At 36.9% G+C, this 24,279-nt stretch overlaps 1 protein-coding gene across 1 annotated transcript in view; it reads right to left on the bottom strand.

Moving 5' to 3' along the window:
- Positions 1–356: 356 nt before the first annotated feature.
- The window catches only part of LOC113068069 (nucleus accumbens-associated protein 2-like), a 42,470-nt gene continuing 18,547 nt past the window's right edge, over positions 357–24,279 (bottom strand). The window contains exons 2-6 of the mRNA XM_026240647.1: positions 14,354–15,155; positions 11,330–11,506; positions 10,117–10,222; positions 6,413–6,510; positions 357–4,811 (exon numbers count right to left, since the gene is read on the bottom strand). Of these exons, the coding sequence (XP_026096432.1) occupies positions 4,294–4,811; positions 6,413–6,510; positions 10,117–10,222; positions 11,330–11,506; positions 14,354–15,122 (1,668 nt within the window). The 5' untranslated portion in view covers positions 15,123–15,155 and the 3' untranslated portion in view covers positions 357–4,293. The remainder of the gene's footprint in view (positions 4,812–6,412; positions 6,511–10,116; positions 10,223–11,329; positions 11,507–14,353; positions 15,156–24,279) is intronic.

Below are 24,279 nucleotides of genomic sequence, written 5' to 3'. Positions count from 1 at the left end.
CTTGGGGTCAGAAAGCCTAAAAAAATCTAGAACATATATAGCCCATTATAACCAAATGGATTCAATCTTTGTTTCAACTTTGGAGCAGCTTGCATCGTAGGCCTCATTGAATTTAGCTTAAACCTCCACAAATAATGCTTTTTTCACTCAAGAACTGAGGTGCTTGAGCTCAGGTCAATGAGACTTCTGATAAATCAGCTCCAAAAAGAAACACAAAAACCTGTGCTAAAAGAACAAAAACAAGTTGACAAAAATAGGATAATGAGAGATTCATCATTTCTTGAACACCAACATTAGCTGAAGGATTTTCAGCAGCAAACAAGAAATGATCATCACATTTGCACACCGAAGACAAGGGAACGGAATGAAAGAGATTTTATTTGTGACAATAACAGTGACATGTTGCAGTAGACATAATTGTTTCTTATTTGAATAAAAAAGCAGTTTAATGGTTCATTATAAACTTTTGTAAGGATCTTGCATGAAAGCGCGCCGTGGCGATGCTACGCTATAGGCAAAGCTCAGCTATCGTTAGTACTTCAATCTTTGAGTCAAAGATCCTCAAACACTTTCTCCCTCTGATTGTCGGTGCTCGGAGGTCGAGGTTTACCGGCTCCCACTGAATTCCACCAACCTTTACACAAACTTTAAAGTGCTGCCGTTATTTACTACAAGGAGAAACACGCATAAGTAGTGCAGACGGGACTCGAGTCCCACAAGAACTGCTCATCGGATCGATCTGTGGAGAAACAGCATGCAGTTATAGGCAGATCATTAATGTGCATATTAATTTGAATAATTAAACAAAGCCATTCGGCTGCACAGCACCTCGACAGAGAAATATGCAATTATGCTAAAACACTGCTGAATCCTCGGGGTGTTTTAACTCCCAAATCAAAAGAATAAAACAAGAAATTATCATTTGCATAAAGAAGATGAAGGCCCGAGACATTAGCGTTGCATTTTCTTAAGCATATGCATTCTCTTCTGATAGGATGAACACCTGGAAACAGCCATTTTTGTTACATTCATTGGCCATTACTGTGATAGGTTATTCTGTAATGTGGCAAGAGCCAAATGATGAAATTCTGGACCACTGCAGTCTTTAAATATGTTACTAAAGTAATTAATATGTTCTGTCTGACAGAGTTTGCATGTCATCATGCACAGATGTTTCTTCACAAACACTCGTCTCATTCTCACACGCACGAGCGAAACCTCAGAGCTGAGCATTAGTGCTGATATTCGGGAAAACGCTCAGTCTTACTGAAGAAGCTCCTACGCTACTGTACCAACAGAAATCTATAAATAAGCACATTACATACATTCGAACAGCTGCAACAAACATGTTTGCGCTCTACAAGGTGGTAAAGGATCCACGTTATCTAGTGCATGAATTCAGAGCCACTTCGCTTCAAAAAATAAAGCTGGGGACAAGATACTTGGGAGATTGGGATACAGATATACAGGGCTTCTGGGTAAATCATTAGGTATATAAAAGTACTAGTGTAAGACTGGCCTTAGTAATCATATGTTAGTTCCAGCACATTTTAGTGGCAGCCAGCCGACTATTTCTACCTTTAGAAACCTATAGCTATCGCGCTAAATAGTCACAGACTACATAAATATGAAATCGAACAGCATTAATCATACCGTATGAGCCATCTGTCAGTTCTGTTCAGAATCTTCAGGTGTGTTGAGCTGTTTTTAACATGAGAAACCAACAGCTGTGATGAACAGCCAGCGATTGCAAACATTTTTTGCATAATTTCACAAATCATTATTACCGTTGCACTAAAAACATTCTGAATTTAATAATTATGATGGTATCAGTAGTCACAATAAGGCACAAGTTCTTCAACCTCAGCAAAATCAAGGTCATCATTCCTCCTCACTGAGATATGAGGCGGCCATCTTTCAACTGACTCAAGCTTGAATAAAATGCTCAGGCTACTAATAATAAAACAGAAGCGGGTGAAGATAAGAAATTTGAACTCTCCACAAAAAAAAAAAGAAACACCAAATCTTTAAGATTCTCTAAGAAAAGCACAAATATGTCCTTAGTTTAGTCTTTGCCATCTAGTGTTGATCAGAATCATGACAGCTGTCAATCAACGGCACTGATGAGGCACTTTAACACACAACAACCGACAGTGCAAAATAAACCGTTGTGCATCATATCAGTAGATCTTAGCATCACAACTGAAGACGAATTTCTGAAAAAATAAAATCAACATACCTGGAGATTCTGATAACTACAGTATTAAAAGCATTATGCAAAAACACACCGCTCTTAAAGCTTCAGAGATAATAAGACACGTTTGTCATTAATCTCCAAAAGAACATTCAAATTTCTCCCCAAAATCAACGAAATGAGATTCCCCATGAAGACAACACACTTCATATGGCCAGAGATCATTTCAAGATGATTTCAGGGTGTAGGTGGGTGTTGTTCATCACCCATAGTGTGGAAAAATGTTGGGCTTTTGAGTAAACACATCCAATTCGTGTCGTCTTTAAGATGCTGAAGCATGGGGAGGGTTTGGTTTGTTACTGTTTTCCAGACAAGTGCATATGTCAGAAACATATAAGGAACACAAAACGCTTCGCACATAAAGCAAAACCTACGTGAGGCGTGAACAGAATCACTCAGAGACACGTACATCGCTCTCAAACAGTCTTCAGCAGCTGCTCTCCATCACTTCCTTAAACTCATCAAGTGCAAATGTAATGAAGCCAGCTAGATTCATCAAACAGTTTACAGTACAGAAAAACCTCACCGCTTCAATTCCAGACAGCAACACACCGTAAAAACCAACCGGTTGACTAGTTCATTCAGGAAAAGTCATCACTTCTTTGTCTGACAAACAGTCCTTAAATAAACCATAGAGTTTTGTTTGTTTTTTGGGGATGCTGATTATTAGTTGTATGTGATCTGGCATGCAAGCAGTGGAAGTGAGCGCTCGTTCTAGCAGCGTCAGCGTGCATTTGTATCGAAAGATCGGCGAAATGTCTGATGTCATCTGTGTCGGCTGGTCATGTGAGTTTGATGTCAGCATTCAGATCAGGTCAAACACACACAGGCATCGCTCTTCTGAAGGGACAATCACACGTACCAGTTAAATGTGTGAAAATGACGGAAGTATTCTAAATCAGATCTACTGCACTAAAAACTGAACATCAAATGTCACTATGAAATGCATAATTTCAAATGCTCTATAAAATGCAGCCAATTCTGTAGATAGTAAATGAATCTCACAAAAAACATGCCCAGAATACACAAAAATACATTTGAGACTATTATGGTTGCAAATTTAAATAATTGATTTCAAATTCTCGTTATCAAAAAACAAAAAAACAAAATCACTGCATTAATCAATGTAATACATTACTTAAAACAAAACTAAATACATACATAATAGTTACACATTAATTCCACATTATTTTTTTTATTTGTGCATTTATTCATATTTTTATATTATTATTTTAGATTAATATACATATTATAATGGGGCTTACCCATCACACAAATAATGGCACAGCTATGTTTACATGAACTAATTTTCATAACTCATAACAAATCCAATCTGGTTTCAGATTCTGTTCCGCTTACATGAATCCTAGACGTGTGTAAAAAATTATCTGCTATTTGTGTCTGAAGAACTTTTTTTTTTTTTTTTGCAAATGTTTAGCAAATATTCAGTCTCATCCACTGACCAGTCCTTAAAATGTAAAACATATGTAAAATGTGCATGCTAGGCATGCTATTACTGAATCTAATTAAGAAAATAGTCTCTTTCAAGTATTTCATACTTCAGTTTATCTTGTTGATTGTATTATTTCAGGTCTACACTACATCAATAAATTCCATTTAGTGATCAATTATTTTTATAATAAACAATTTTTTTGGACTCATGTAAACATAGCAACTGATATGCATGTTAATGGTTCTTGTGAAAGCTTAATTCTTTTGTTTTCCTTTTGATTTTGGGGCGTAATGTGATCTGGTCAAGTTTTAGTGAGATTTACTGCTGCATTTATGGCAAGGTGACCTCAAGAACGAACGCAATATAATTCTAAATGTAATATAATGTGTCATAATGAAGGTCAGCCACCGTGCAACTGGCATGATTTCCTCCCATGACCCATGACTTCTGCTCTCTGGAGCACATGATGAACATCCTGCCAAATCCAGCTGTGTGTTCTTCACGAGTGATGCCTGTGTGTGTTTGATTCCTCCCTTCAGTGTTTATGCACATGGTGGATATGAACTGAAGGCTATTTTCTCCAGTCTCACTGCCCATTTATTCTCTGGCCGTCCACAAACTCCTCCTCCTCCTGCTGCCTCTCAGGAGGAGTGGCCACAGTGGCCCCGCCCTCAGCTCTGGGTTTGACAGGCCCCGCCCCCAACGTCCCATCTGTGCTGTCAGTCTGGGCCTCTTCCTCCTCATCCCCCTCGGCCTGTGTCTCCTCCTCGCCTCCGTCCCGTGGGAGATCGGGGCCATCGCTATCCAGTGGTAAATGAGTTCTCGCAGCTTCCTTGCGCTCGGCGTAGAGGCTCAGGCCCGAGGGTAGCAGGTGCTTAAAGTCTGTCTCAAAGGGCAGCTGAATGCCCACCGGGAGGCCACCAATGCCCAGACTGACGCCTGCTGCCACCGACGAGCCCTGATAAACCTCCATCCCATCCGGCAGTATGGACTGGATCTTAGGAAGCCAGCGCTTCCGCACGCGCCGCGCATTGGTGCACATGTCAGCGGCGATGACGTTCATCTCGCTTTCCTTGAAGTTGGGTGCGAAGTTCTGACAGTAAACTAGAAAAAAAAGAGTGCATTATTAAGAGCTTGAATGAGAAGGAACTTAAAGCTGCATGATTGGTGAGCAATTAACAGTTAATGATGAGTTCACCTACTGCATGATTACACAGCCCTGCATCCTGAGAAGTACCTAATCTGATAATGCTAAGTTCAAAATTATCAATAAATATTTCAATCAAGTACAGTCTTTTCACAAAATAATAAAGAATATTTTTTTTCAAAATATATACACTACCAGTGAAAAGTTTGACATTAAGATTTTTTATGGTTTTTAAATAATTATCTTCTGCTCAACGAGCCTGCATTTATTTGATCCAAAACACAGCAAAAGCAGTAATATTGTGAAATGTTTTTACTATTTAAAATAACTGCTTTTTGTATGAATATACTTTAAAAAGTGTCACATAATCTTTCAGAAATCATTTTAATATGCTGATTTGTTGTTCAAGAAACATTTATTATTATTATTAAGATTTAAAACAGTTGAGTATTTTTTTTAGGATTCTTTGATGAATAGAAAGGTCCAACGATCAGCATCTGTGTAACATAAATATCTTTTGTAACAATATACACTATATCATTCAAAAGGTTGGAGTCAATATAATTTGTATTTTTTGGGGGGATATTTTATTTAACAAAGATGCTTTAAATTGATAAAAAAAACTTTGATAAAGACAGAAAAAAACAGAAAAAAAATTATACTCCGCTGTTTTCCACAAAATAATAATAACAACAGTAGTTTTTTGAGCAGCAAATCAGAATATTAAGAATGATTTCTGAAAGATCATGTGAATGGATGAAGTTAAAATAACGAAGCTTTGAAATCAGAAATAATAATAATTTTGAAATATATTTGAAAAGAAAACAGTTATTTTTCTAATTATTTCAAATTTGTACTGTTTTTGCTGTACTTTGGATCAAATAAATACAGGCTTGGTGAGCAGAATAGATTTCTATAAAAAAATTCAAAATTATACTGTTCAAAAACCTTTGACTGGTAGAGTATGTAACAGCTTTAATGACTTTAAATGACACATGTCAGAAGTTTTGACATGACAGAAATAAGTATTCATTTAACTTACAAACAGCACAGTTGTAAATACGGTAAACTACTCCACTGAATGCCAAAGAAACACAAATTTCTAAATAAATAAGCTTTTCACAAAATCTGAGATTTTGTGTGTCTGTTTGGATGCAGTAAAAGCAGGAAACATCTGGCTCATGTTTGCCTTTTCTTCTGTCAGTTTCCATAATTCTGACCTTGAAATTGGGAATAGGTATCAAATAATATCATACATGTGAAAATGGGTTAAGAATCAAACTAATCGTTGTTATCTAGCTCAGAGGAAGACAGGAATCATGTCTTTGTGGTGTTTTCTGCTGATTAACAGATAATATAAGACGTGTTCACCTTACTTGGTTCTCAAAAGCAAAAATTCTATGAAATGCATTATATTTAGTGAAGAGTGTGACATGCTTCACTAAAACAGACACTGTTTTTGTAATAAGTATTGGATTTAATTCAGCAGATGTGATGCAGGGTGGAGTAATGAAAGTAAACGTGAACATCAGTAATGATTATATAGAGCGCAACGTACGTTTGACAGCATTCAGGACTCGACTGTCCAGTGGTTTTCTGCTGGGGTCGCTGGTTGAGGATCGGATCCCCGTCCCACAGCTGTTTGCTAATGTGTTCCTGCAGGTTTAACAAGCAGCCAGCAGAGGGTGCAGTGGAAAGCAAAGACATGAGACCAAAACACTCAATATCTCAATTACTGGAGGGGTGTAATATGGAGAGAATTTTATGTCAATAGTCATCAAACAAATCCAGCATTTCGCAAATAAACACAGTATGCTTGGCAAAGAAAAATTCAAATTTCAAACAAACGCAAAGTGATTTTGTAAATACAAAACTCTATTTGAGAGAAAATGCAGAGGTACTGTATGGATAAATGTATTGTTTGTTAAGAAACTTGAAGAAACTTGGCTTGATTTTCTCACAAATGCTTCCTTTTCAGATGAGATGTCACTGTCGGTCAATTTTACGCTAGTCTCCTGAAACAACTGTTTTCATTTTGAGGGAATACAGCAGACCAACATGAGTGGGGAACAGGAGAGTTTCTAGATCTGTAATTAACCATTTAACCGTTTTCACAAAGCGAACCTACTGCAATGTCAGTGAAATTCTCAATAAGTGATGTAAAGTTGTTAAATTATTGATTAGTTTAAAAATCAGTAGTGTCATCAGTAGTGTCTTTCCCTATAAAACTGATCCATTCTCTGTATCTCTTATGCTCTGTTGGATCGGGTGATATAGAATATATAATCTACATATTCAAAACAATGCAGGGGTATCACAAGAATATATAGTGTCACAATATATTATAATACTAAAATGCGAATGTGTTATGGATGGCAAGAATATTGTGGACCAAAGTTTTGCAAGTTAGTATCAGATATATTAATATCACCCAAGAGGTTAATTTAATTATTAATAAAAATTGAAAACAAATCACATTATTTAGTATAATATCTAAAACCTTTTAAATGTTGTAACACTGTGCAATCATTTGTCCAAAATAATTATGTATTATTTTAGCTAAGCTAAATTATGAATATTTCTCTTCTAATATAATATTAAATTCAGCATTTTAATAAACCATGGTTTACCAGTATTTCAGAATGATTTTAACAATGTAATGATTCGAAAACAATCTTTGTGGTCAAAGACTGCGCCGGCGAGTTTTGTCACGTTTTCTTGATGGCCACGAAAAGAACTAAAAACACAGATATTACTATTAACTCGTCTGAAACTGCAAAGTGTCTACTTTTATTTGTGTATAGTCAACAAAACTATACTTTTGTAAAATAAAGAAAACAACCAGGGTGCGCTCTCTGCCGTCTGTCTCTGGGAACTTTCTTCACAGGAACATGAATAAAACACCCTGAATCTCAGTGAATATGTGTCTCACATACGTGATACATACAGTTTACTACTTTTAAATAAACCAGTTAAAACTGAAAACAAATATTCTCTAATTATTTCATCCGTATGAAAGTAAGGAGAGGTACAGTTTCTCCTGTCTCACCTCATAATCGCTAACGTGATCCTGCCTCACATTGAGCGCTCTGTTTATATGTTAATGATGTGAGGTCAGCAGGTAAACATGTAGATGCCCCTGAAAAACGCCATCAAAACGTCAAGTATACTTTATTATTTTTCTGTGCATTGGATGATGGCGCGCTACACGCGTGAAGACACAATTTTGGACAACTAGGACTCTTATCAGAGTGACACAAATGACAAATGTTTGCATTTTGAGGAGCCACTAATATAATTTCTGACAGAAGTCTTTTATTCTTAACTTCATTAGCTGAAATGTTGATTGGCTATATATAAAAAGCTACATATGTTTAGTTTAAATCTGCCAGTATTCAGAGTAAAATATTGGTTGAAATATGAAATCTTTCCTTACAGGTCACTTTTAGTTTTAAATGTTATACAAGGCATACATATAAACTATGTATAAACATAAAAATTAGGATAATAAACTATGATATTCCTTATTTTTGCAGGTTACCATCTGTAGAACAGCAGCTTTACTACAAATACCATGGTATTTATTTAGCAAAACAAAGGTTAATTTTCGTAAGGTATTTTAATGTAAGATAACATAAACTACTTTGATTATAGTAGCCTATTTTTACTTTCAGTAGGTTGTCTATGTGTAGTTTTATACTTGTTTAAACTTTTACTGCAGAGGTAGCCTACAACATTTCTCTCCACTGTAGGCTCAACATGTATAACAGAATGAAACATTGTAGAAGGGTCACTTTGTGAAAACATCTAAATGGTTAATTATAGATAAGACAGAAACTCACCTGCTCCCCAATAATGTTGGTCTGCTGTACACCCTGAAAAGGTTGTCAGGGTGAGGGAAGATGCTTCGGACTCGGGAGACTAGCGTACATTTTCAGACAGTGCCAACTGCTGTTTTTGGAAAAGGACGTTGCTCAATTGCATTTGTGAGAAAATCCTCATAAAAAAGGCAAATGAGTCTCACAGTTGTAACACACTTTGTCCATACATCTGCATTTTCTCTCAAACTGAGTTTTGTATTTGCAAATCACTTTGCGTTTGTCTGAAAGTCGAGTTTTTCTTTGCAAAGCAGATTGTGTTTATTTGCAAAACATTGAATTTGTTTGATGAATATTGGCACATAATTCACTCCATAGTGTAACGCTACACAATATTTTGGTACATAACTCATTTTTGGAGCAGCAAAAATACAACATAAAAGTGCTTCTTTTTCATTCTTATTAAACTGATTTACTGAACAAACTGTCTCTGTCTTTAAATAAAAAGTCAACACACTCATCATACTGCAGCTTATGGTGCTGTTGTAAATAAGGGAATACATTTGAAGTTCCTCTAGTTTTGGATATAATTTTTTTTGCACAATTTATATTTTAGTCAGCTTCCATTCTATTGTGCTCCATCTGTTTGATGCTCATGCATGAGCTACTTCTCCTCCATGAAAATCTGTGAATTTTAAACAGAGACGGTCTTAGTATGGAGTGATACCATGGTCTTTCTTTGAAGAAAATGTAACAGTCAACTTAGATCATGTGTGGCTTGAGTACCAATCACATTACAGTTTTAACATGATTGAATTTCTGAGTTGTGCAACAGTCAGTCACTGTTTACAGAGACCATAAAAATGAATGAGAAATGCTGTAAACTGAATCCTACTTGTCATAAAATTGTTTGCGACATCTATTATAAAAGATAATTTTATTTATCTCAGAGTAAACTAAAAATAGCCCACAAGTCCAAACATTAGGCTGTCAATTCATTAAATGATGAGTTATTTTTCTGCAATAAAAGCAGTTTATTGAGCATAGTGAAGCCTCCATAGACATCCATTCAAACACCAGCCTCTGGTCTCCTTTACACTTTTTTGCTAACCTTGGAGGCTTGTCTTAAAGCGGCTTTGGTTTAACAAAGACTCATTTACTGTCAGAGCACATGCATCTGGCAGGAGAACAATCCGCTTCATCCTGTAAGCTGTTGATAACAACTTGGATCCTGTGGTTTCCTAACAGCAGCTGTGAGTCCTTCATTATTTTTCAGATGTGTTCACAACATCAGAGTATAGCGATATAGACTGTATCATTCCTTCCTTGTGCAGAGGTTAAATGCTGGATTCAGTGCACATGCATGTCAAAGCGAATGAGATGTACAAATACATGTAGCGTTACACCCCCACAAACAGCATTGATTTGATGTGATGTCACACACCTGTCAAAGAAGGTGGCGAGGAGCCTGCGCAGCAGCACCTTGTGTTTGACACCAGCACACAGATGACAGTTCATCAGCTGACCTCTAGTCATGAACACACTTGTGCCTGAACAACACAGAGAAATGTGACAGTAATCAGCTCCAGTGCATGAACTGTGACAAGACAGATGTGAACAAGGTAAAACTTCTAGATCAATCACAGATTGTTTTTTTTTTTTACAGGTTTTCTGAAATGTTTTGTTTAAATTTGCAAATGAGGAACTATCTAATTAAATATGCATTAATTAGCACACATCTCCAGCACACAAATCTGAACATTATATAAAGCCATATTAATAGTTCTTGTTTGATTTTGTTGTCATATATTAGAGTTACATGGGATTATGGATTTCTCTTTTTATCACTCCATAAATAAAAAAAATACTGTCAACAGACAGAAAACAAATGCATTTCTACCATGTTTTAGGAGTAAAATGTTGTATAGATCAGCGCAAATGATTTATTAACAAACCCCTCAGTAAAAAAACCTTCAGAGTATAGAAAGGAATAAAACTGAAACATATGGTGTACATAAGAGAAAAATGGCAATAAAATAAATGTTTTCTGTCCACTAGATTTACAGTCTGCAAGTCTCAGAAAAATGAGAGATAATCTGAAGTTTTTATGAAATGGCAAGGTTCATTTTGGTTGTAAAATGGTATAACCTCAAGAAAATGTGACTTTTTGTAGATACAGTACATATATTTCATTCATTCTGCTGGAGTGGTAAAGTGTTTCAATCTTTCTTTAAGCAGTCAGATTATAGTTTTCAAGGTGGATGATTTTCTACTTCAGGTTGATACATTGAAAAAAACTATTTTGAAGTTGTCAATAAAACTTTATTCAAGCATTTTTAATTTTACAAGAAAACACTACTTCAGTGTTCAAAATTCATGTTTAATTTATTGTGTTACTTGCTGTTTCTTTGTAATTATTTGCGAAATTTACTTTGAAATACATGATGAACATTTTTGAATAAACATTTTTAACATCTCTGCCTGTTAGGCTTACATTGCAAGGGCTTTACTAGTAAAAAGAGGCAAAATAATGTATTATGATCTTCTACATTGGAAAAAATGCTGTACAATGAGCGGATGTGTTCCTTCAATTTCTTCATGACAAAGTCTCATTTTTGTTAACTTTCATATAGGCTTGATTGAGTGATTTCACCAACCTGCCACCAGTTCCAGTTTCTCTCCGGGGTCTCCTTCGGTGTAGAGTTTGGGATGGCATCGGTAGCCGATCTGACTGATGAGACTAGCGGGCAGAGCCACCAGATCTCGGCGGATCAGCACACACGAGCGGTTCTCCAACGACACCGGCATGACCGCCATCTCCGGCTTCTCTGCCACTGGAAGAGACAGAATCCCGACAACATTTAGAACCTCTGATACGGCCTCAGATCATGACAAATCATGCCATGAAATCATAACTCATAACTGTTTTAGTCCATCTAAACAGATGCTTATAAGTTCTGCACATAGTAAACAATTATGCACACTCTCAATATAATCTATTCACTTTAACTCATCAAAATCATTTAACCAATTTCAACTTCATTTTTAAGGCAAGTCACTACAGGCAAAAACTTTTTAATGCATCAGTCAATTTTGAGATTTTGGGCTATTTGGCTTTTCATAAAGTGTTGTTTCAGACTATTGTAACTTTCAAGGAAACATCTGAAATCCACATTTAAGGGTTTATTATATTGCACTTTATCTACATGTGTCTATAGATTTAATTTCCAATTCATAGCCATATCAATTCAAAGGTTTGTTTCTCCACTTCAGCAGCCCTTACATACACCAAAACTGAAGAGTTTTATTCCTATCTGTATTTTGAAGTGTTTTACTGAAGAATTTGTGCATCAATCACTTGGCTTTATTAATGCACTTCCTTTTTAATCTATAGAAATCAGGGCCTTTTTTTCCCTAGTGTCTTGCCTTAAGTTTTTGGAATTTTAAATATACAACATTTCCAAAAATGAGTTGAATGGCTTGTACAGCCAATTTGCTACTTAAAATGTAAGTTAACAGTTTACAGTGACTCTATTCAGGGGAAGTGACTGCCCTTCACTTATTTGACGCATCAAATTGCCTCAACTCAATAAACCTCTGCACTGGCACGACTAATAGAAAAGTTCTGCTTTCCATTTGTCCTTCAGTCACGCACACACACACAAAAGAGATGTGTGAGCTCTCAAATAACCCACAATGTGACCCTCTAGAGCGGTGACTGATTACAGGCTGAATGCATTTCACGATCTGTGACACCTGAGCGCTGGAGCAAGAGCTACAGTGAGTGTCACTGCAGAGAGACACGGCCATTTCCTCAGTCAGGATAGATCTGTAGAGTTACCAAACATACGGGAAAAATCAAGACAGGAACTCTGATAACACACAGCAGACAAAAGATCAGCGTGTTACTCAACATGGAGGAATGCTCATATTCATCAGCATTTCACTCTGATTTTGACCTTTCAGCTGCACTTTCTTCAAACTCTGACTCATTAACCTCAGGCACTTTCTCGTGAAAGCTCAAGTGTGTCTACATGACTTACTACTGAAGAAATAAACAGCAAAACCATCTTACATTAGCACAACAGCTGTTACAACACAAAACTGGTGTTTTTCCATTGGAATATCATTAGACAGATGCAGCCTGTTTTTGTATTACACAAAGAATTATACCTAAATTAAGCTTTTACTGATATTTAAATGTTATTTTTCCTCATAAATACCCTGCACTTAGTAGAACAAAGTCCTGAATTAATGCTGTGGTGTTTCATAATTTCACATTTTTTTCTTGACTCTTTTTTCCAAACACGTTTATATTGGCCTCGGAGCTTAATATTTTAACATAGCTATGGGAAAACCTTTTTATTGAAAATGACAGATCTTGGCATGAAGTCCTGGAAGCAATTCAGATTTTCCCTCAAATCACAGTTGAGTTGTGAGGCGTTAACTCAAAATTCAGAGAGAAAAAAGTAAGAACGGAGTAATTTTGAGAAAGAAAAAACTGAATTCTGACTTTTTCCTCACAATTCTGTTTTTAATTGGGACTTTATATTTCCCAGCTTTTACTTTTTCCTCAGAATTGTGAGTTTTTATCATGCAATTCTGATAAAAGAAGAATTGTGAGATACAAACTTTGAATTGCGAGACAGTCAGAATTTTGAGATGAAAATGTTTGTTTTTATCTATACAAAGTATATGAAAACTGTCTTTGGAGTAACATTTGCTAATTAGGGCCATTATTATTATTATTATTATTATTAATTAATTAGTAATTATTATTACTACCATTCAAAAGTTTGGGGTTGGTAGGATCAATGTTTGTGAAAGAAGTTTCTTCTGCTCACCAAGGCAGTATTTAGTTGATCAAAAATACAGTAAAAACTGTGAAATATTATAATTTAAATTATATTATAATTTTAAACTGTTTTCTATGTGAATATAAATAACATTTATTGCCATGACCAAACTTACATTTTCAGCATCATTACGCCAGTCTTCAGTGTCACATGATTCTCCAGAAATCATTCTAATATGCTGATTTTCTGCTCAAAACAACATTTCTGGAAACAGTTGTGGTACCGAATATTTTTTGCAAACCGTGATGCATAACATTTTTCAGTATTCTTTGATGAATAGAAATTTCAAAAGTACAGCATCAATTTGAAATAGAAATCTTTTGTAACATTATAAATGTCTCTACAGTCTCTTTTGATCAATTTAACGCATCCTTGCTGAATAAAAGCATTCATTTCTAGTATATTTATATTATTGACCCCAAACCTTTGAAGAGTACATAAAAAAAAATCCCTACTAAAGTAAAATCAGGTATTGTTAAATAAATTTAATCTCAAAAGCAGACATCAAAGTATTCCCCTAAACCATTATCAGACTGTGTACACAGTATCAAGGTCACATATAGTACTGTAATTAAAACTCTTCGAACTCTGAATGAGAACGATGCAGCTTATCAAAAGGCAGAATTTACGAAACATTAAACTTCCCCTCCTGTCAGCCAGTTTTTACCTGCCACGTTATCACTTTTTAAACCATCTGCCACAGGCTGAGCCTTCCATCTCTAAACCAAAGTAACCTCATCTAACATTTGCCTGTCATTCAAATCATCAGAAATGACACACAATCAACAGCAGATGAGAGTCGGACAGAAGAAGCAGCTATCGTACTTCCGTAAGGGTTGGCCGAGCGGCCGCACAGATGACTGTAAGTCTCGTCTGCATCGAACGGCTCTTCCTCAAACTCCTCGTCTTCATTCTGGTAAGACGTGGGGCTGTCAGTGGTCGGGAGGCTAGATGCTCCCGGACTGGAACGCTCTCCCAGATATGCTTGAGCCCCGGGTGGAAACGCCCCAGCCGAGAACAGGGGCGCGGCCCGTGCCGAACGTGCCCCGTCGCTAGCTCGTTTGGCCAGCGGCTCCTCCAGCTTGATCCTGCGGGCCTGCGATGGTAGCGAGGGTGACCAGCCGGTTGGCACCAGCGGGTGGGTGCAGGGACTCTGCGGGCCCGAGTTGGGCTCATCCATGGCGGCCGTGGCTGAGTCGCAGTGCGGCGAGTTGGCTTTGAACATCAGGTCCATGCCGCGCTCCACGATGTGCTGGATCTGCAGGTATCCGGCAGTGTACATCACGACCAGCTGCTCGCTGGCGGCCATGGTCAGCTTCCCCGTGTAGCAGAAGCTGAGGATCTGCTGGAAACAAGCCGGCGTGACGGAGGACGGCAGCTCGAACTGTGCTTTGCTGCTGCCGCTGAACAGGTCGCGGAAGTACAGGCTGCTGGCGGCCAGCACAGCGCGGTGGGCCTTGAACGTCTGGCCCTTCACCAGGATGGAGACATCGCAATACTGGCCCTGCAGCCGCTGCTCATTCAGGGAGCCCAGCACCATGCTGCCAAAGTTAGGGATCTCCATGTGGAGCATCTGGGACATGGCGGCCCGCATTCACACTGTCGACAGAGCCAGTGAGAGGGTCATCTGCACAGAGACGAGACACAACAAGAGAGAAACAGCCACATTCAGAAATATTGCTGCATGCAGACAGAAGGAGACATGCACCCATGAACACATCTGATATTGCCTGATATTGATCAATTAAACCACCAAAAAACCAAAAACAAAACCAGGCATATTCATGACTTGAAATTAAATGAATTCCAACTGAACGTCTGATTGTCATTTTCATTTAATTTAGTTTAACATGAAGTATTAAAATAAACTAGTTTAAAGGTTCATAAAAGCTATATTAAAATAAATAAATTATAAAAAATGAATTTTAAAAAACAACATTACTAAAATCAACATTAAAAAACTGGAACTGGAATAACTCGCACCCCTGAATGAACAGATCTAATATGAAGCTTTTATGACCATAGTGTGTGTATATATACGTGTGTGATTTGTGTGTGTGTGTGTGTGTGTGTGTACTATGTGCAGTGGTGGCCAAAATGATTAGAACAGTAGTATTTTAAAAAGGGTCTTAAGTCTGTTATCTTCTGCAGTGCGTCTGTAGGAAATATCAGATTGCAATTAATTGTAATATCATCTCATCATTCATGTCTGGAATGACATGAAGAGACTAAACAAACTGAGACAGACTCAATCCAGAAGAACTGTAGCAACGTCTCCAAGATGCTTCAAGAAACCTACCTACAAATCTGAAAAACTGTGCAAGTGCATCTAGGGCAAAAGCTGCTTTAAACGCCATTTTTTAGCTGGTGAAAATACCACTGTTCTAATAACTTTGACCACCACTGTATATGCTGAATATATTAAAGCTTTTTCTTTTTATTATCAGACAGAAGATTTCAGAAAAGTTTGCTCCTGTGCACTAACATTCACATCAATGTCAAAATAAAAGTCCTGCTTCCAACTCTGATCGGCCAAACAGAAAAACTTAACAATCAACACTTGCAATTACAAAATGGCAAATATGGGGTGATATATTGGCCTTGCCTTGATCATGAGATACCGGCATCAGTCGATGAAAACCCTAATCAATGAAACAGCAGCAAAGAAGCTCTGAATCACACTCAACAACAGCTGATAAACATCTGAGCTCAGACCATTGATCAGACACACACACTCATTAATCATCAACATCACATATATTGGACATAGTAAGTGTAAACCTAATAAAACATTTTTAAGTGGGAGTACCCATGTCATTATACACATTTGTGTCCTCATAAACCATATAAACCTTTACACTTACACACACACACTCACTCACTCAAAGCCCCAATGATGAACCAGCGTGACACACACACAGAACTTCCACTCTTAGGAAACACCGCAGCTCATTTCCAGGAACAAAAAGTGAAACGCAGCATCTGTCTGTCTGTCTCTCTCTGTGTCTGTCCTTCGGTTGCTCACAGAGTTTCAGGAGACAAAGCTTTCATTAGAGTCCGTCTCTCGTCGGGACACAGCAAGTGCAACTGCATCAGTGTATTTGTGATTAAAAAAGCAATCAATGCTGCATCTATAACGTCGTGCACAGAACAGAGACCAGCTACAGTTACACAGAGAGAGAAAGAGATTGGTGAGGGAGGGGCGAGAGACACAGCAGAGTCATTTGAGGACAGAAGCAGCAAAGAAAACCAACTCCAGCACGACACCATTACACACACACACTGCACTGATTTCACTGTAGGCAAATGACGGTGTACTCACGGATTATTTTCATGCTGTTTGTTGAGTGATTTATGAGCTTGCATTGTCACTATAAGAGCATCACCACATGAATTTGAATCAGCTAACTGATGAAATAACTAGCCTCTGCATCATACTGATAGAACAGTGTTCCATCAACTATAATCACTATTAAATAACAACTAAAACCATAAAAACTTTTGTGTTACTTCCAATGAAATGTTAACTGAAATTATAAAACAACTTAATTTCTTTACTTCACTTTATTTCAGCTAATTTCTAAAGCAGTAGTACTCAGTAAAACTTTAGTTTAGGGCAGTGGTGGCATTAGGGTGGGAAACTAGTCAGAAACTAGCTTAGCCGAACCCGGCACAGCCCCACACTAACCAAGGATTTCCTAATGATGTTTCTGTTTTTTTTGGTGTCACTTTCAGTAACACTGAAAAATAAACATAAAAAAAAAATGTGGCCTAAAAACAATTTATATTATATGGGGTGGGTCAAGCAACATGCAAGCAATGCGCAAACTGAGTTGCCGGTGAACGTCAGTAAATTCACTATAGAGAAAGTGAAAGTAAAAAATAGGGGTGCACGATATATATCGGCTGATGATTAATGCACATCTCGCCAGTGAAGCCAGTTATCTAATCAGCTGTAAATTCCATCAGGTGCTTTTCACATAGAGCAGCTGTTACTACATGGAGCCGTTGTTAACAGACAAGCTGCGCAAATCCACGCTGATAATGAACGTGGATTTGTGCAGCTTGTCAGTAACAGCTGCTCTATGTGAACTCACGCACCTGATGGAATTTACCGCTGATTAGATAACTGGCTTTACTGACGAGATGCGCATTAATCATATATATATATTAATCCGATATATTTCGTGCACCCCTAGTAAATTTCTTAGTATTCTCAGAGACAACGGTACATAACTGTTTTAAATCATTCCCTTAATATTTATCTTGTGGCCCGTAAAGTGAAAAACATGAAAAGAAACGTATTTCGGGTTAAAAATCAGTGCACAAAATGAAGCTGCTCTTAATTTTAATTGATGATTGCAGAGTTAATAATTTTAATTATAGGCCTATAATTCATTATATAAATAAATTGACCCATTTTTTAAAAGTGAGAAGTAGGCTAAGCTAATAGCCTAAACTTTAATTCTCCTCACAGCATGTCATGCAGTGACGCGCTATGAAATTTTTGCGGGACAATAATTTAATGTAATTTATGATAAAAGTTACCTTATAATAGGGCTGCATGATAAATCGAAATGGAATCGAAATCACAATTAGGCAAAAGCTACGATTGTCATGTGTATCTTTCAGTGAAACATGGTTCTATGATCAGCAGTAAATCTCCATTCGAAGGCCAGAGGGCGATCTCGCTCTGAAAGTCCAAATACGCCGCGAAGTAAAAACCCAGGAAATGTGATAGCTGGATAAACAGAAGATTAAAATGCTTTCATTGATTCAACATGACTAATAAACACACAATTATGATAATATATGATTTATTTGAGTTATTATTATTTTTATAAATTTTATTAAATTAATGGAATTTATATCTTCACTTATCGGAAGATATTTTCACGGTTAAAGCTGGTAGTGGTTTTGATCTGCAGGTATTTCTCTTTGGCACTGACACTAAAAAAACTGCTGTCTGCTTTAGTCAAAGAAGAAAAATCTCTCGGTCTGAGCCGCAGGTGAAGTTCTCAATCCAGCCTGACAGTCACATGAACACAAACAAACATAAAAACACAAGGACATCAAACACCGGTAAGCTGAGTGTCTGCAGTCTGAATGTGTTTCATATTTCTGCTCCAAGTTTGAGGCAATATACATTTTTTCACCCAGTTTCAGATTTTTAAAAAAAGTTTCAGAAGGTTTTTTTGCATTTGCAACACTGTTTACATGGCAATTTCATTGCAATCTATAAAAAGCTTTTATTATAATTTATGAAAAATTTGATGAAAATCTCATCCTTTCGATTTTGCAGTGAAATATGAGTTGCACATGCTTTCGTGAGATCGCTCACCGTCCGTCCAGTGTTGGATTGATGCTACATGACCAGATGCAGTCAAAGATTTCATACAAGAGATTGCAAATCGAAACAGCTTCTCGCTAGAGGATGATATAGAAAACAGAAGTCTTGATTTAAACATTTGCATTGGTTTCCACAGATGTTAGCTTGACTACAAAAGCAAATGGAAAAATCCTAAAAAACCACTTAGCAGATGCAGTTTATCTAAAGTGACATAAAAAACACTGAGTGCTAGGATTTTCTATTAGTACTTGACTGGTTCACTGTCACTATTGGGCGATTCAAACATCTTTCAAATGCTTCTATTAAAATTCTATTATCTGCATTACAATTTAAGTAAAATCTTGAACTGAGGTCACAATTTTGGAAGTCTCTCCTCACTAAGACTGCATTTTTATGATTATATATATATATATATATATATATATATATATATTCTAATTATTACAATTTAAAATAGCTTTTCTATATAAATATATTGTAAAATTGAATTTATTTATGCAAAGCTGAATTTTCAGCATCATTTAGAAATGATTATAATATGCAGATTTTCTGCTCAGTTATTATAAATGATTACTAATGCTCAATTATTAATAACAGTTCTTATTAAAATCAGTGTTGAAAACTGTTTTTGTTGCGGAATCATTTTATGAAAACTGTTATAAATTGTATTTTATAGCTGTTTTCAGTTGTAATAAGATTTCACAATATTACAGTTTTTGCTGTATTTTGTTAAAGCTAATGCAGCCAAGGTGACTGTAAAACCTGAACAGAGAAAGCATTATTCAAAACTTTCGACCATTGGTGCACCGGTAGGGTTTTGAATTTAAATGAACACTTATTTTACAATACATTCATTAAAACACTGAAAAAATAATTCAAAGTCCCAATTATTGCTCTACCACTAATTTCCAAATAGCTTGTCTCTGTGTGTGGAATTGAGCTACACTAAAAACATAGCTCTAATTCCTTGATTTCCCTGTATCCTGTGATTGTGATGAAGCTCTACATCAGAAGTTATGTCACATGCCCACGTGATCCATGAAGCACTGCTGTCACACTGCAGCATGTGAGGATGGGCGTTCACATCATGCCGCCAGCTAATGCACAGCGCTGCAATGCAGTGCCACACACGCATGTACGTGCAGGAATAGTGTCGAGTCAGGCCCTCACGCGTACGCGCGCACACACTAAATATAGACTTTGCACTTCTTTGATAAGGAATGTACAGACGTGAACTCCATAAACCTGCAGTGATCCTCAGCCGAACCATTGATTTATCAGCACACACCTGTCTGCGTGTCAGAACTGGGCCACGATGCACTGCTGCAGACATAAAACTCCTCAGACTCAGAGAAAAAAGAAGTTCTGTCAGGATAAAAGAGCAGTCTGGGACATTCTGTCCTTGGTAAAGCGTTAAAGACCTGCAGAGCACGAGTCAATCCAGCAGAAACACACGTATATCTGTTTGCACTCGCTGACCCTCTTCATATGAACGATTTGCTTTATGAATATTCAAGCACTGCAGTCGTTCTAAAGTCGAGCATGTCTAAGTGCACAGACACAAAACATTCAGTCCACGTTGAGACGCAGCGCTCCCTGGCAACAGGCCTGCCAATCGGAGCTGTGCGTCTGAGGAACATACAGAACCCAAAACACAATCTCGGCAGTCCTTCAAACACTAGCAGACGTAATGCACATTTGATTACATCTGGCAGTGAACTTTTCTCAGTTCATGTATAACCTGGGAATCGAACCCATGACCTTGGTGATGCTAGGAACATAATCTCACAGCGATTGGAGATCTGCGGTCGTGTTTAGAGTCCAGCATTTCTTAATATAGAGAGACCAGTGCTGGGGTGGGATGGGGTGAGGGACACAGAAATATCATGATGGCATGTCCTCTAATGGCACCGGCATATGACATATGATCCCATATGTGTCACCCTGTAAAATTTTACTTAATTTGAGCCGCAATACTGTTTCCTAATACAAAATTATGAGACGCTATTGCTCAGAGTTTTAGTTCTTAGTTATGTTTCACTGAATGATCCACAAGCAGTTTAAGGTCAGAGGAGATACAAATGTGTAAATAGAGCACGATTCATCAAAATAAAACTGAAATCACAAAATGGCTTAGTGTGATTATCAAATCACAAAGGCTGTTTTTAATTCATTTAAAAGACTGAACAGAATGATGCGTAGCACTGTTCATTCACACGTGAGCGGCTCGTGATCCAGTGTTTTCAGTGTCTTGATTCACAGTAATTAATCCACATGAACCCACCCATTGCATCTGCTCTAAGTTTGAGTTGATTTAATGTAAATTTGGAACCCAACATGCACCAACCATCTTTACAAATTTGGAATGAAAAGCGCTTAACAAGAAAAGAGAAGCATTAGGAAATCTCTGTGGTCTTACCCCAGAAGAAAAGCTTGATGGTTTTACATGTGAAAATTAAAGCTGCATTAGGGAACTTTTGACGCTCTAGCGGTTAATAAACAGAACTGAATTTTTTACAAAAGTTCCCTACAGCACCTTTAAGTCGTTAAGACTGTAACTTGACTGTAATTTTACAGATTTAAAATGATTATTATTGTTATTATTAATAAAGTTGTCTAAAATCTCAGTTAAATCACTTAAATTCTTTCTTTTACAATGAAATATTACAGTTTTACAGTTTATTATAACTCATAAATATCTATAAATATAATCACAACTCTATAAATATCTCACATTTTTTATTATTTTGTATTTTCACAGTTAAATATTATATTACTTGTATTTTATTTTAGAGTAGATTAGACTACATTTTTAATCTTGATTAAATCTAAAATTGTTTCTAGTCTAAAATTATAATACATTATTTAAACACACACACACACACACACACACACACATTATATATATATATATATATAATACAGACCAAAAGTTTGTACACACCTTCTCAATCAAAGAGTTTTCTTTATTTTCATGACTATGAAAATTGTAGATTCACACTGAAGGCATCAAAACTATGAATTAACATATATACAATATATATATACAAACAAGCACAGCTTTTAAATCACATTTTAAATAGCAATTTGTACCTTAAAAAAAATGATTTTTTATATTTTGTATTGTGTGACCCTATGTGAAACAGAAACATGAGAATGTTTCTTCTGTTTGAGAAACAGCACTGGTGGTTTGTGTGTAAGTAAAGGCTCGTTCAGCCATAGCAGGATCTCAGCGAATGTTGCGGGAGAGTCAGTCAACACACTAATGGACTCAAACTGGCAGAGAAGATCAACAAACAAACAGTGACTCCAGCAGCCCCCGCCAGACCTCCACACACAACTACAGCTCCAACAATGACAAAACAGCACAAAAAAGTAGACTATATCTGTGAGTAGTGCATTGATACGAGGGTCTGGTCACAACATAGACGCTCTGAAAGATATTCACGAAGCATTAGTTCACTGGCTGTCAAAACAACTGTACTGAATGTGTCATATCAAAATGTACAGATCATGGCCAGATTAACCTAAAATGGGCAGCAGATTTAATGACCATATTTCACAACTTTTACTAGTGAGCAGTGGTTGAACTCAGTATTTTTAAGGGTACAGAATGAATTGCTGTCTGTGGATATTAAAATGCAAAAAAGGTTTAATTATGAATCCTTCATGTTCTGCTTGCCTCTGTAGCTATGTATGAATGGCAGAAACACAAATACTGAAGCATGTGGGATGTTCGCGGTTATTTTCAGCCTCTGCGTTACACTATATGATGGCATGGACACAAAAACGTAAACTCCTCAGAGCTGCTGTGAGAGTCACTTCACGAGAATTTTACCTTTCATTTGAGAAAATTAGAATCATCATATTTTATACACACACAGAAACTTCATGTTTTAACAGTAATATCTTATTCCTGTATTACTTTTGTACAGTATAATGTACATCTTTACATATTAAATTTTCTATTAAAATTTCAATAAAACAATTACATGACAATTATTAGCCTATTAAAATTTTTTTTAAAGGAACAATCACACAATTGTTCTGCCATGTATTCATTTCAATGTTAAACAGTAAACAGCAAACAGTTTGTTTGCCAAAAAAACTCTGCTTAGACATCTCTCTACACTGGATGTGACAGTTGTCGTGTCGCGCCGCATCAGATAAAGACTGTCTAGACTGGACACAACAAATGACCATTGAAAATTATTTTAAATTTGTGTCAGCACGTCATAAATAGAATGCGGCAGCAGTTTACTTTCGGGGGATCTGTGGTGTCACACTACGCCGCATCCATTTTAGACAGCATCACTGATTATAATGAGTTCTATTGTCTGCATCTATATATTATAGATTAGTGGTTCAATAGTAGTTTTTCGCTCTGCGCCGCTATAATCAGGTGTAGACACAGTGTTAGGAACTGTTGTTTTCCCTTATAATTCAGGAATTCACCAACGGAACCCATAACCCCCAACCCACCTGCGCCTGCCCTTCCCCCTGCCAATGTCATCGTCCATCGCGATGTTTCATCTCCGATGCCAAGCTTGTAGACATCACCCAACCCTAGGCCTTATTGATCAAATTGTTGAAAATTTGACTTTTGGACATCTTTTATTACTGAAATAAATGTTTTTGTAATTACACAGAGTAAAGTACCGAAAAAAGGTACCAGCACCGAAATTCAGGTGTCGATACCGATACAGGTTTAAATGTGAAAGTACCTAATAGTCGGCACGTTGAGGTCCAGATCTCTTTGTTTCCTAGGGTTAGCTATAATAAAAGTTTCGAAATAGTTGCCTAATAATAACTGTACTTTGGTATTGTACGATGCCAAGATAACTGACCCACTCATCACAGCTAATCATTGGTCTAACTGCATTCGTCAATGTAAAAACAAAACAAAAAAACAAATATGGTCTACTATGAACACTACTCTCAATACACACACACGCAAAAAAAATAATTTTGTCTTTCATATTTGGGAGATAATCTAGAATAAAAGTTATAAACAATGACAGATATTTGTTATATTACTAGCAACACGTAAAACCACTATATCCCGGAAATAAAATAAAGAAGAGCCACCTACTAATGAACAATGGAACAGTAGCAGAGGTCAAAGAAATGGAAAGACTTTGGAGACTAGCTCCATTTTTTTTATTTTTCAGAAGCCCTTGAAATGTGAGATGAAATGACACACTAAAATGTGTGTATGCATGTGTGAGTGTGTTAAAAGTGAGTGATAAGGGTGTTTGTGTGTGTGGGATGATTTCCGGCTCGGTTTCAAGATACCAAATCCATCCACAAGACAAAGAGCCGCAGCTCTACAACTCTTTCCCCTGAATATGACTCAGCACACAAACCACATATTTCCTCCGAATAATCTTCACCTGCTCCA

This window comes from Carassius auratus, linkage group LG30F (genome assembly GCF_003368295.1).
Source record: "Carassius auratus strain Wakin linkage group LG30F, ASM336829v1, whole genome shotgun sequence".
NCBI classification, from domain to species: domain Eukaryota; kingdom Metazoa; phylum Chordata; class Actinopteri; order Cypriniformes; family Cyprinidae; genus Carassius; species Carassius auratus.
The sequence above is the reverse complement of the archived record's forward strand: the minus strand, read 5'-3'. Positions and strand labels throughout refer to the sequence as shown.